At 39.2% G+C, this 15,184-nt stretch overlaps 1 protein-coding gene across 2 annotated transcripts; it reads left to right on the top strand.

Annotated features, from left to right (window-relative positions):
- Positions 1–2,257: 2,257 nt before the first annotated feature.
- Positions 2,258–12,947, top strand: LOC109957476 (SH2 domain-containing protein 4A). Of its 2 annotated transcripts, none has more exons than XM_020595369.1 (6): positions 2,258–2,364; positions 4,431–4,881; positions 8,290–8,407; positions 9,097–9,199; positions 9,297–9,522; positions 10,798–12,947. In XM_020595369.1, exons 2-6 carry the CDS (start codon positions 4,701–4,703, stop codon positions 10,962–10,964), a joined length of 795 nt encoding a protein of 264 aa, XP_020451025.1. In that variant the 5' UTR covers positions 2,258–2,364; positions 4,431–4,700; the 3' UTR covers positions 10,965–12,947. The 2 variants fall into 2 exon arrangements, with proteins under 2 accessions (XP_020451025.1, XP_020451024.1); XM_020595368.1 differs by having other exon boundaries at positions 4,418–4,881.
- The last annotated feature ends 2,237 nt before the right edge of the window (positions 12,948–15,184 follow it).

The raw sequence follows: 15,184 nt of genomic DNA, 5'->3' as shown, positions 1-15,184 counted from the left end.
TGTGTGTGTGTGTGTGTGCATGCATTTATGTATGCATTCTATTCCTTTAATCCTTTTAAGAACCACATGTCCTGAGAACAGTATTATGGCAAGGAGAAGAGTAGGTGAAAACCAGCAAAAATGTGCTCCTGTTGACCAGCTAAATGAAGATCTGGGTTATTCCCCGGCAGAAAGGTTTAGGGCTATGGTTACGCTTTGAATTAATGTTAGAACTATAGTAAGGTAGACATTGAATTTAGGCTCAGGTTTGTGGTTAGAAGTTAACTTCAGGCTTAAATCAAGGCCACTGAAATTGAGTTCATCTTTGCTGTGTGGTTTCATATCTTGTGTGAAGACCTTGTACTTGCTGCCCTGATACCAGCAACAAACTGAGAGACAAACAAATGGTTGTGTGGTATCACTGCAACACTGGTTTCAGTGCAAACTGACCCGATGACAGCTGTGGTTTAGTTTATATAATGCCAGTAGCAGAAATTCAAAGTAAACTTATCATTCCAGCTGAAACAAAACAGTCTTCAGATGATTTTTAAAAAATACAGGAGGTTAGAAGCTATGTTTTATAAAAGACTGATTCACATTCATACTCGCTCTTACCCACTTGTATACATATTATTATTGTTGTTGTTGTTATTAACATGACTCCTTTTCTAACTTGTGTATAGAAGAAGTTCCTCCCCTTTTTGCTTGCACCAGTAGATCTACTCCCATTAGTATAAGAAAATATTATCTATTGTGTTATAACAGTCACACTAGTTACATCACTATATTCAGATGGTAAATGTTTTGGCAATTTTGACTGAGTTGATATTTCTGGCTTCTATGTTGTAAATATTGTAAATAACATGATGTGTGGCGTGTACTGATGTGATTGATCGGCCTGGGACTCACATCAAGTGAAGCCTTATGTGTGGATCTTCTTGATGACATGTTGAATTTTAACTGATAAAGACTCTGAGTTTAAATGTTGCTTTTACAAATAAAATGTTTTATTTCTTTAGCAATAAATTGCAGTCTTGTCAAGTCAAATACGCTCAGATGGTTTTCCATCCATCCATCCATTATCTATATCACTTATCATGGAGCCGGGGGCGGGGGGCTTCCATTACAGCTTTAATTACTATGATCAGTAACCTATGTTTGTTAATTAGTTATTTTAAACAGATATTGTTGTTGAGCTGGCATTACTAACTCAGTCTGCTGACTTCATAACATGGCAATGCTCTATTTTACATAACAATTCTATAACAACTTGGGAATTATTTGGTATCTTTAAAAAAAGCTTTCTTCCCTAGTAAGTAGCACCAAATTACAAAGGTCTGTCTAGGACATTGTCATGAATTCATAAATAAATGACAGGCTTGTAAAATAAAACATCTTTTTTTGACTTGTGCTGCTCTTATGTTTTGCCATTTACCACTGTCCTCTTTGTCATTTGTTGGCCACAGAAGGTTATAGTTTCATAGTTTCACTTGTTACTTTAACTTGCCATGTTCACATAAAATATCACGTACCAAAAGAAAGGTTGGTGAGGAAAGTGCAGCTAATATTTACACCAAGATTGTATTTACTGTAAACACTCCCTATAGGTCTCAGCCACATAGCCTTAACCAGCCAGTACGACCAGGACACAGGTTAGTCATCCACATTTGACCCAAGTAGCCTTAATTCGTCAGAGGCATGTGACTGGCATTTACAACATCCAGCTGGATTCATCTGATCTGACACCATGAGGTGGAGCAGACACAAAACAATGAGTGTGCCAATAACCTGCTAACAGGAAGTCCTGTAAAATAAATATCCAGAATCCATCCAACACTTGTGGTGCTGTGACTAATGGTTTCATACAAAGCTGGCAGGACTTCCTGGAGAAGGAAAAAGAAAGGGGGTGTTACAGCTTGCAGAGGTTCTCAGATAAAAATTAAATACAGAAATAAAATCTTATGCTATGCTGGTAAGTTACAGAGTCTGTCCAGGGAAATTATAGCTCCTGTGTCCTTGAACTTAGCTAAACATCAAAAGGAGCTGATTAGAATCACTAAGTTATTAACACCTGCAGATAAACTGTGTAGAATGTCCCTACTTGGTATTTCAGCTGCTGTAGCATTGTAGGAATGTAAACAGGGAAGAGAAGGAGAGAAGAGGAACAGAAGGAAGGAGAAGAGAAAAAGAATGCTATAATGTCAATCCCCCCCCACTACTGTTCAGTACAAAAGCAGCAGAGCAGAGCTGAGCCTGCATGCCACTGGTCTGATCCCACACAAACACACCCTCACACGTCACACAGACAGACTCATCATAGAGCACCTACAGAGGCGCTGAAACTCAGACAAGTGCAGGGAGATGCTAGCAGCCGGCAACCTCTGAGTAAGTCCTCTTCTTTCTCTCTCAGTCTGTCATTGCAATTCTACAGCTGGTCTAAGTTCATTTATCTCCCACACTCTCCTCTGTCCCTGTGAAATGCCCAGTGTTTTCTCATACTAAGAGACTTTTCAAACTTTTCTCTCAGTATGCCATCCACATACCGTTCTCTCCTTTTGCTGCTTTTCTTTCTTTTCTCAGCATGTGAGTGGAGGCAGAAGTAAATCCTGGACTTATTTGCATGTTGGCACAGAGCCAGGACTGGATACTTTGTCTGTGTGTGTGTGTGTGTGTGTGAATAACGGACTCAGGTTGAAGTTGATCTGCTATATGTTAATTGTGTCCTTGTGTGATGTTGTTTTTCTGAAGCGTCTGTGTGCGTTGTTATTGTCTTTGATAAGTCTGGCATGTTTATGTCTTGATTTGAATATTTCCTTTATTACGTTCAAATGTATACCATTGATTATAGGAGCTGTGATGCAGATTTAAGACTCTTCTGGTATAGAAAGCTTTAGCAATTTGCCATTGAACAGGATGCTTTGTAGCAAATCTTCTTGTCAGCTATGGTGTATTTATATTGCTTTCAATCACATAGCCTCAAAGGGCTTTACAGCTTCTACATAATGAAACAATGAATAACCAAACTAAGCTGTCTAAATATTTTGAAATAAATGAACTGAAACTGCAGCAAATGTAGAATGTGGCTTAAGTTTTACTACTTACTCTGTAGGAGAAGATCAGAAACAGTAAGGCAGGAACCGAGTGGCTGCAATTTTCTCTTGATACTGGGTCAGAGATTTATGAGCAGCTGTGTTTTCAATACTGCATCATAATTCATTTGTAATTGTAAATATCCCTACAATACCTGCTTGAAGAAAGATGCTCTTTGTCTTTATTCTTTGCCTTTTTTAAAGGGAATAGTTTCACATATATTCGCTCTCTTGCCAAGAGTTGGGGTAGACGGTGATACCACACTCATGTCTGTTTACATCGGATGCTACATCTTAGCTTAATTTAACTTTGCCTAACTGTAAACAGGTGATAAATCCCCTAACCCCTAGTAAAACCACACCCTGTTGTTTTTACATTTCAGTTTATTTGAATTAAAAACACTAGATATACCTTAGCTTTTACAGTTTTTGTGCTAAGCTAAGCTAAACCAAGCTCCTAAAATGTTGAGCTGTTCCTTTAAATATAGAAAAACTCACACACAATCATGCTTTCTTTCCAGCTTTGTACATAAGAAATTTTCACCATTTTGCTTTCAGTCCTGCACCAGCTGTTGGAAACACCCAACTATTATTTTACATCCGTGTTTAAGCTGAAACCATAGAATTATTTTGTCTAGTGAAAAGCTTAGTGTAATTCTATGACTCAACTCTGGTACACTTGGCCATGCTTGAAACACCAGCTGAAAGGCTAATATTTCAACTTACTTTTATATTAGACTGCCCTCCAGTGCAGCTAAGTAAACCAGTTTCACAGAGACAAACCCTATTGGGTCTGGCTCAGAAGCTCCCTGCTTCAAATCTTTCAGGGCGGTGATCTTTCAGGGTATGCTTACACATTGTTTGAGGTAAAGGTTGTATTCTTGGATTTATTTCTTGAGAACTTCTAACTGGTCAGGCTACTGATACCTATGAGTGTCAAGTGTCACGTGCCTAGATAAGGTGCTAACAGTCGTAGTGGTGTGTGCACTCTCAGTGCAGAAATTCAGCTGAACTGAAGCTGTCTTTTGCTTTCTGTTTGTCTGTTACCCCCATATAGCATGCTGTCATTAACACCCCACCCTGTGTGTGTGTGTGTGTGTGTTGACATAGTGAATCTGTCCCTGTTTGCCAGCGTTTGAGAGCACAGCGGCATTCTCGCTGCCTACTGTGCTCAGAGTAAACATTGCATGCACAGACACACACTCACACACAGATTACAGTCAGCACTATGGCTTATTTGCTTAGGGCCTATTGTGCTCTGCCCGTCAGAACAGGACTGAATGAAGGGGAACAAAACAATAGAGTAGATATAATCTCTCTCTCTCATTTTCTCCCTCTCAAAACCACAGCACCAACCTTCAGAGCCCAGCTGATACAGACACACTGCACCTTCACCTCCAAAGAGGTCAACCCACTCCTACCGCACAAAGGACGAGCACCTGTCAAAGGGCACTTCAGTGACCTCTAGCAGTTACACTGTACCCGATCCCTCATCCTTTAAAGAAAAGGGAACCTGACTCTGAGTGGGGAAGGAAAAGGGAGTGATCATACCTCACCACTGAAACGCGACGCACTGGACAGGGAGACAGAGTGGCTGACGGCTGTCACTAGCGCCCGAGCAGCAGAGGCAAAATGCTGGCTAAAATTCTTGAAGACATGTGGGTAGAGCCAGAGGTGCTGGAGGCCCTCAGTGAGGAGCAGAAGAGGATCCTGTTCTTGAAGATGAGAGAGGAGCAGGTACGTCGCTGGAGAGAGCGAGAGGAGAGGGAGGGGAGAGAAGGCCGGAACAATAACAGCAGCAGGCCAAAGAAAGGTATGGTGGGTTTTTCAAACTGGTTATTCTGGTAGGATATACAGAGAACAAATATGCCTCTTTTTATTGCACTGCTGTATGAGTATGATTTCCAGAAAGCCAAAAGAGGAAAATACTGACTTAGCAACATATTTCTGTAGCAGGAAGGAGCAGTGTTTCTTGGGCCTTCACTTTGACAGTAACAACATAACTGACATGAGGCTAAAGGTGCTACTTCTAAAACTGTCTCATTTTTTTGGTGTCATAACTAATTTTACAAAGATGCATTATCTTAAATACCTTAAATCTGACATTTCTTCACCATAAAATATTTAAAAGTGCATTAAGTAAGATTTTACACACCCTCTGATCAGTTATGTGAAAACGGGACAGGATGTAGTGTCCTACTACCTCTTTCATGACAGTGTGCTGCCTATAGCGCTTCTGTTGTCATTCCAGCTTCTCTACCCTGTGTTGTGTAAATACAGTCTATAAATTAGTCCCACCTTCCAAGTAGCAAAGGTTTTGAATATGAGTAGCTCAGCAGCTGAAAGTTAGAAGCAGTGGCTGCCAGACTGAAGTGGTCACATTCTTTTTCACAGAGAGAGCAGGAAAAGGAAAGAGCAAAAACCAGAGTTATCATCTGTTTGGCTTTTTGTGCTGGAGTGTGTTTAAAGCAGTCAAAGGACTCAAACTTGGTTCAGTCATGGCATTCTGCCTTGTGGCTGTGTTATCATCTAAAGCTTATGTGTTTGTTTTGGTAACATTAGCGACGTAGCATGGTCATGATTTTACTTTTGTATTGAATTAATCTGCTTTTAATTTGGGAGCAATTTGAACTGTACTGGACTGTCAAATGTACATGTTAGCCAGCTAACACTAGCTTTGGACTGGAGGCTGCATTTTACATAGTTTGTTGAAACCAGGCATTTGTAGTTTATGTCAAATGCTGACTCACATAAATAAGTAGAACCAAATAATGCAGTCAAGGAGGTGGCACATTTCGTCATGTTTGGGTACTTTTCCTCTTTAAGTTCCAAAACGGTCCATTAGCCCTGGATTTCAGCTAAATGTCAGTCTATAGTGTCAATATCTCATCCTCCACTCCAGACCAGTTCAGGTAAAACAGCGTTGCAATTTTTGATGCGAGTGAATCAACCTCAATATCTTCCCTAAATGGGTAGCACATAAATGTAGCAACTGGCTCGAGTGAAGCAAAGTCCTGAAAGCATTTGTCAAACAAGTGTTAATCTGCTCTGTGTAGCAAGGCAATGTCAAATTGTGCACAGGCCTTCCGTTGCATCTCTAGCTCTAATGCGAGGTTTTGGAACTTCCCCCAAAAATGGTGCTGCAGCTTTGAGGAGAGATGTTGCATTTTTCATTTGAAAGTATTAACTAAGCTGATCATATTGACACATGATCTACCAACACTACCTTTGTGATCAACGTATTGGGCACCCCTGCTCTAGACCCTCTTGTCTCTCACCTGAGAATTACAGTTTAGCAGCATAGAGACTTTGGAATTGGATTAACACTGAAATAAATGAAAAGAAGGAAAAGTTAAACCAACATAAATTTTCCCTGAGATTTAGGTTGCTAGTCAAACATTTCTTCCAGAGGTGGGATAAAGCTGGAGGAAATTAAAATTTACAATCCCAGTTTCTGTAAAATTCTGGCTATGCCTATTGGCTATATTTTGAAAGTACTACTACTAATACCAATTACTGTGTTTTCACTGTAAATATAATTCAAAAGTATTGCTACTATTATGTTAACTTAATTTCAGCAACCATTTTTTGGATCAACAAATGTACAAAAGCAAAAATCTTTTAAGCTCTGATTGAGTAAGGATGTCCAGATACACTATGTAGTAACACCCTCTCAGGTTACAAGTCTCATTAATGTGCTTAGACCACACTCATCCAACTAAGGTTCAGTCTTTTCATTGCTTGGTAACCCCTGTGACCATCTGCTCTACCTTTTTGTTTTGGTCATTTCATCCACCCTCCTTCAATTTAAGGTATTTATCTGAATTACTGAGACCCTATCACCCACACTGATTCACCTGCACAATGGGAGAGTGTGTGTGTAATACTGTGTGTGTATGAGAGACAGATAGCGTCTGTCACCACCAGTCAAATCATTCCACAAGCTGAGAGCTGAATAAGATTGAGTAAGCCATGTGGTCTGGGGCGTCACCACATTTAAAGCATATATTAGGTTACCGTCTTTGTTTACCCAATCTCTCCCGTGTCACCTGAGAGGGTGGGAGTGTGTCTTGTGTGTGTGTATTTGCATTACACAGCCTACAGTACAATCCAGTGAAGTGTTTTTCATTCTTTGTTTACTGTGCTGAGAAAGACAATGCTCACATGTGCATATGGAGGCCTTTAAATGCCACATAAATACATAATTAAAGTCTCTCTGAATAAATACTTCTGGTACGAGCTGCATTTCTTGTTAATTTGTGGTTTGATTAGGGAAAGCACCTCAGTTCTGTAATAGAACTAGCCTCTGTATGTTGTTAGCACAGTTATACCTCAGTGAGGTGACTGAGTGAACATAAAGCTGTGATGCACAGACAGAACAAGACTTATGTCAGACATCGTCTTTGGCCAGGTGACATCATGCTGAGACACTTACACAATATACCCTTATAGCTGTGTGTGTGACAGTGCACAAACATGCAAGTCATTCCCCAGAATATGAAGCAACAGAGCTGCTTTTGTTATCTGGTCTCTAAGAAATCTGCACAGTCTGTTCACAGTGAAGAGGTGATTGTTTCACTCAGCTCCTACAGCATGTGTTCACTGAGTAAATAGTAAATCTATGTTGAGTTAGAGGTGGCAGGAAATCACTGGACTCTAAGGATTTGAACATTTAAGCCACTCCCCAGTCAGTGATGTCATGGCAGGTGTTTCATCTTTATCAGGTGCTGTCCTGTTGTCAGAAGCACCTGCTGTCACACACTGGTGAGGGGGGTTATTTTACCTACTAAGTCATGATGAGGAAACAAATAGAAAAAAACTCTTTTTTGTAATGGAGGAAAAGTGTTGGATTTGGAATTTATTTACTAGAAGAAGGACCTGGACATTATTGCAGAATAGTATACAACTCAAACTATATATTGACATTGCTATTGGTATAGCAACATTCTGATGTGAATGTTTTGCAGCGAAACACAGTGAATTTGCTCGAAATGAAATACAGAGGAAGGACACAAACAGGGAAAAAGAAGAGAAGACAGAGTGAATGTGAAAAAGTTTAACAGAGAAAGAGTGGCCAAAGGCAAGCTCGATACTTTTAGGACACCACCACCTTCTGGACAAAAGGCAGAATAACAATTTATATGGCAGCTTGATACTGATATTTTATCCCCAGGAAGCTTACCCATTTTGTTTTTCCTTTCCTTTTATTTTTCCCCTCCAGGTTCCCATAAACATGTGAGCTGGCTGCTCGGCTGGGATGGAGACGTGAGCGTCAGTATAATCAGAGAGGTGGATGAATTCAGATCCTCCAAACTCCTCCACAGTCTCATGAACAACAGGTGCACACAAAACACAGAGCACTCATGTTTTTTAAAATATGATTAGGAAGAGTGAAAACAGATTCTGTAACAACAACAGTCTCTGGTTCCAATGGATTTTTTGTATAGATATCAAATAACAAGAGTCATTTAGTTTCACAGCAGCAGATTGAAGCAGAGAAAGTTTAGCTGATTTTTAGGTTATGTAAAAAACAAGGACTAAGCTGAAACTAATAGGACTTATTTCTCAAAATGTGCAAACCATTAGACAGTGGAATAAGAATCATTTCTCCACCATGTTGAATAAACAGTTTCAGAGAAATGTGTCATTTATGTGGTTTCATTTGTAAGATCAGTTCTTCAACACTGTTGAGAACACAGCTGTAAACTCACATCTCGCATGCAGTAAATAATGCAGTTCATTGGGTTTTTAAATGTTTTTAAACATGACATAAAGTCATATTTTATAAGCATCTATTTTTTTAAGTGATGGACTGAAATCCCTTCTGCTTTGTCAGGTCAGTTCAGCCACATGTTTCTTAACCAACACACAAAAACAACATAGATTTCTATCACATTAATGAAGCTCCATTCAACAAATGACAACTCTGATTGGCTTTGATAATAGAAGTTACTGGGGCATTAATTCAAATGTTTGACAGTTGTCTCTGGGACTAAAATTGGACATCTTTGCCTTCCATACTGCACAGTGACCATATGAATGGCATCCAGACAGTGGAATTGCTGCCAGGAAGAGATGCCCAGCTGCCCTGCTTTAAAGAAGACATCCAGCTGCCCTTCACAGATGTTACTGTGAGTTCATGTGTTTATATGTGGGTTTGAAGTTTGGAAGGTAATCTGGCTGGTGTGTTAGAGTCTTACCATCATTTTGGGTCCCACTTAAACACAGGATGACGTGACTCCACCAAATGATCAGTCATCTGAACAGGACATGGACTCCTGCAGCACTGATGACAACATGAAGGAGCCTGCTGAGGACAGTGACAGTGGAACAGGCAGCAGCTCAGACAACCTCAGTGACTGGACTCCTCTCTACAGGTCCCATTTTAGTAGCTATGGCAACCAGCTGCCACTCAAAGCCCAGCTGTCAGAGAAAGCCGGCACACAAGCCAGAGGTGAGAAAACAAGACAGGAGAAAAGAAGTAGAGAGATGCCTGGTGCAGACTTATGTGTTTTTGTGTTCAAAAGTAAAAGTCTATGATAATCATTTACTGATTCTACTTGGGTATATGCTATAATGTAGCACTTGTCATAAATATAAAGTGTGTATAATTTGACCTGATGGTAATTTTTTTGTTAGAAAAAATTAAACAAAAATACACAGAAATATAACATAAATTGTGGTGGAAGAAGTACGCAGATACTTTATTTAACAGAGGTAGAAATACCGCCACACTGTAAATATACACTGTTTCTAGTAAATGTACTTACATATCAAAACAAATGGTAAACTTTATTGATCCCATGCAGGTAAACTGAAGTGTCACAGCAGAAATGCAAGAACAAATGCACAGCATATCTATGTAATTTAAAAAAATGTTGAATCTTATATCCAGTAGGGATGTCTACTTTATACAAAAGCATGACAAAAACAAAAATGAACGTTACTAAATACTATATAATCAAACAGTAGTGAATTTGAATGCAGAATAGCCCCTTTCATAGTGCTCTAATAAATATTTTATAACTGAATTATTACTGATGCATTAGGATATAATGCAGAGGACATAGGATATAGTGGACATAGTGTTTTAATGTGGGTATTGGTTGAAGCTAGCTGAAGTATAAATATTTAAATGATTTTATATATGTCTTAATGTGTTTTCCAGAATGTCGAGCCTGAAATACTTGACAATCCTAATAGTTACAGAGCTGTCAAATAAAACATGCAAATTGTCATCTCAAATGTGATCAAGTAAAAGTTTAAAGTAGTATAAAAACTACATGTACCTTGAAATTGCACTAGAGTACAATGTAAGAAAGTGTATAAAGTGTAATTATTTTCCATCACAGCTTATATCGAATGCAGTTAAAGTCTATATGCTTATATAATGCACTGTTAACAGAAAGGACATAACACTGAGCAGAAAAGTATAATTAAAAGTTCAGCAAAGAGGAAACATTGATTGTTAATGAAACTTGATGAATCTTCTTTCCTTTATGAAAAATAATATTTCTTTTCCATACTCGGCTGATGCTCACATTGTCTGCATGTCTGAACATGTTATCACACTGAACAAACAATATCTTATCATTTAGTCATTATAGATTCTGCCCCCTCTCCAGGCCTATACAGTAACTAGTGGATATTAGCAGGTTTTAATATTTTGGTTGCAACTGGTATTACCAGAATTTCAGGAATTCATTGTTTTGCTCTCTCTTCCTCTCAGAACTTCTGTGTTGTGATGAGAAGGAGTCAGAACATGGAAGCCGCGTGGCACAGCTAAGGAAGGCATTCAATGCAGATCCTCACAGCACAACACCAGTCTACCCCAAACCTCCTTTACCTGCCAAACCAGCACATCTACAGAAAAGAAGCACATCCCTGATCCATTAAAGCTCCTCGTGTGTCCACAACACTTGACCTCCAGAACACACTGTACTGAGTGGAACAAACCCTGTGCAAAAACAATGGCTCAGTTACACACTGATGGACCAGGCTGAGGCCATGTACACGTGAAGAAGAGGATACTTACTTGAACATGTCCAGGCAGATGGAGTGAAAGAAAGACTTGCAAGCTTTTACGCTCAAGTCAACCTGAATGATAAAATGAAGCAGCTTTGACATTGTTTCAAATACATTGCTTCTCTGATGCACACACACACACACCGAGACTACTGAGGGCACCGGTTCACTTAACAAGGCTGGTGGTTTGATGCCTTTCCAACATTATGTAGAGGTGTTCATGAGAAAGACCTTGATGCCCTGACTGTTTCTGGTGCTCAGGTTGGTGCTCATCAGTGTGTTCATAGGTGAACATACCACTCTGAGGAAAAAAGCACAATATACATAAGTCTGTTTATTGCTAAACATTATTCCCAAAAGCCCTGGATGAGTGGGGCTGTTGACTGTTGCTGTACTGGATGGAACAGTAACAGCTTTCATGCACTGTGGTTTGCACAGACCTCTACATAATGTTGGAAAGACATCAAACCACCAGCCTTGTTAATGACTAAATGACTTGATGTTTACCATATTATGTGGCACCTGAAACTGGAATCATCGATTTAATAGTGTGCTTTATACATAAATAATGTTTTGTGAATGAATGACAGGGTATGAAGGCCTCACAACTACAGCTATAGTTTTTAAAAACGGGCTGGGTAAGCCACAGAATGGACCTACACTAACAGATTTTAACGTAGATATTTTGTCTTCTCCAGCACATTAATGTGAAAGAAAAAAATCTAAGAGGTTAAAACCTGAGAACCTATTCCCATCAGTTTTAACTGTGCTTTAATCTATTTTGTGCTAATTACTTCATGATAGGATGTTAACAGACTTAACAGAATGGCAAACATGGTAAAAGCAATACTTGCTAAATAGCAACACATTAGCACGTCATTGTGAACATGTTAGCATGCCACCATTAGATTTAGCTTAAAGCAGCTCAGCTAGCCTCACAGAGCTGCTAGCATAGCTTAGAGTTGTACAAAGTGCCTTGATTTTATTGGACTAAAAGTGATATGACTTTAATCATATCCACATGACAACTGTAGGTTAATTTCTGATGTTGGAAACAGAAGTTTGACAGGAACTTCTTGTCACAAAGCCCATTGGCTCGTTTTTTCCAGAGCTTGTAGCCACCTCTCACATCTGTTATCATGTGACCTAAAACCACTATGTAGGTCATATGCTAACAAATAAGCCATCTCCATGACAACTGATACCACAACATGCACCTGAAAGCTTTGGAAACCAAATAAGTAGACCGTGTGATGCATATTCATTCAAATATTATATTATTATACTGAAGTCTACAACCCAATGGACTCCGTCATTGTTACCGTCTTCTCTCCTAGCTTGTTTGAGGGCTATTTTTACTCCTGTCTTGTTCTCCACAAAGAAAACATATGATCAGCTGGACTGAGATCCAGGTGACAGGCTTGAATGGGATAAAAAAAGCCACTTTAAAAAAGTCCTTAAAACCTGCTATATTTAGGATGACTGACCTGCACTGTGATAAAATTGAAGGCATTGTGTTGTGTCAGCCACTTTGAACATCTGAACATCCCCAAACGCTCCTACAGCTTTGAGTCAGCACTTTAACCCCATGGCCATTATTTAATTTTGTGTTGGAGTACAGACCTAACACAATGGCAAAACACATTCCTGGACACCAGATGCTAAAAACTATAGAAAGTCACAAAAGCATAGTAAGAATGGGTCTTAAAATGAGAGATGGAGCAGTACTTCCATTATTAAGGTTTGGAGTGTTTGAGCAATAGTTACTACATAACTATTTGGTCACATGTGTTAGGTATTTTTAGTCAGATAGATATTGGATAAATACTTTATGTATTAGAAATGTTTAGTGGAGATAGGATGTCTAGTTAGACTGTTAAATGCTTAGGCATGCTCATCAGTTTCTACAGGGTACATCTGGTCAAGGATAACTAGAGAGAAGAGTTGATGACTGTCAGCAGACAGGGTGTTTAATATTATTATTACGACGTGTATAACTGTAGCCTTAGCCATAATATGTTCTTATGTTTAAGTCACAACATGTTACTAGAGGTCGTGAGAATGTTTTTAGCTACACACCACTTAATCAACAGACACACACACATGCACATTGATTTGCTTCATGTTTTGACTACCGCTATGGCCAGCTGCAGAGCTGGTAACAGAGACGTCTCGGTTGACGTTTCTGTGTAGTATGGGGCTAGCCCAACCGAAGAGATAAATGTATAGGCCTGGTTTGGTTCAGGGTCTTTCATCTTACATCTGCCTGCGTGCAGTTTGGAGGTGCAAGATACCTGAGCGTGTGATGTTAATTTTACCTGTGATCCTTTGAATAAAGCAGCACTGTTTTGAAGTTACTTGGACTGTCTCGTCTCTCAGAGTTAGCAATGATAACAAGAACCATAGTTCTACACATGTTTTCATTACTTGGTCACTAATTCACTGCTAAAGCTTTGCTCCTGCTGACACTTTGACGTTTGTATGTTACCTTTTATTTGTAATGTGCATATGCCTAATGATGATAATGTCTGTTGCTGGTGTGGAAAAGAACAAATTAATAAAACTACTGGCTTACTCTTGTTTGCATTTGACCAAAATTTTGTCTGCTCATAGCTCAGACTGGGTTGGGTTTGCTGAAAGGAGAAGAGAGAGAAGTTGTTGATAGTGTTCACTTACACAGTGATTATCTATTCAGTGGGACGCATCAGAAAACAACCCATCAGAGATCAAACAGCACAGAGCACAGAAAGCTGATTAGCATGTGGTTTAGACTGAGACAGAGGGGGAGTTGCTTGGGAAGACAGAACAAATGGGAGTCAGGCCAAGGGAAGCAACACGTCACAGTCAACTCAATAAACCTCCTCACATCCCCTCACCACCTCCACACCCCAGGCCACAGAACTCTGCCTCTGTACTTCTGTATCTGAGTGGAAAGCATGTGTGTGTGTATGTGTGTCTGTCCACCCATATATCTTGAGTCATGTGACTTGACACAAGCAGTCATGCACACTGTGTGAAAAGCCCCGCTATATATAGCAGGGCCGTGTTGAGTTTCCCAGAAAAGCATTGTAGGAGTCTGATCATCTTTGTCCCACAAAACAGTGCATGTCATTGACTTATAATGTTTCTACTGTAGGTGTTAAGAGTCTACTGGTGTTCCTGCTTATTCTCTGTGAAGCCTGGAAGGTGAACTCTGCACATGAGAAACACTTCACTTTGGGCTCTTCATGTGTTGAATAAGTGCCTGTATGATGGTAAACTCTCAACAATGAAACCGAGGATTAGGTACTCTATGTCTGAGACAATTTCCATTGGGACAATAAACCATATCTTATCTGATCCTCTGAAGAAGTCAGTGTGAAGGGATATACTGAATCTGGAGAGGCTTTGTGTATACTTTTAAATAAGACCTCAGCGGTGTAGTCATTAGAGCTGTCTCTAAACGGTTATGGTTTTCCAATATGTTACCTTAATAATGGTGAATTAAAGTGTAAAAATTCTGGTTTAATTTAATGGTTTTGTGGGAAAACAAAATTTAACTTAAGATTTCCCTGTTTGGCTTCAAAAAACATGTATCTTTTTCTGTAAAGTTTGCTATTTGAAACAATTGTGGAAAATGTTCATGTTAGAAAAAATGTTGAATTTTTATTGTAAATATAATAATATTCCCCTCATCCTCAGGTCTGCCTTATGTTTAATGCTAATTAGCTAATATTAGCGTGCTAACAAAGTAAACTAAAGTAGTGAACATAGTCAAGACATATCTAGCCTATGGGTAAACATTATTCCTGCTTCACATCACCATGTTAGCATTATTATGAGCATGCTAGTGTTATGTATTTTTAGTCAGATAGAAATTGGATAGATACTTTATGTATTAGAAATGTTTAGTGGAGATAGGATGTCTAGTTAAACTGTTAAATGCTTAGTCATGCTCATCAGTTTCTACAGGGTACATCTGGTCAAGGATAACTAGAGAGAAGAGTTGATGACTGTCAGCAGACAGGGTGTTTAATATTATTATTATGACGTGTATAACTGTAGCCTTAGCCATAATATGTTCTTATGTTTAAGTCACGACATGTTACTAG

This window comes from Monopterus albus, unplaced genomic scaffold, assembly GCF_001952655.1.
Source record: "Monopterus albus unplaced genomic scaffold, M_albus_1.0 scaffold27.1, whole genome shotgun sequence".
Classification (NCBI taxonomy): domain Eukaryota; kingdom Metazoa; phylum Chordata; class Actinopteri; order Synbranchiformes; family Synbranchidae; genus Monopterus; species Monopterus albus.
This window is presented reverse-complemented; position numbering and strand designations above follow the sequence as displayed.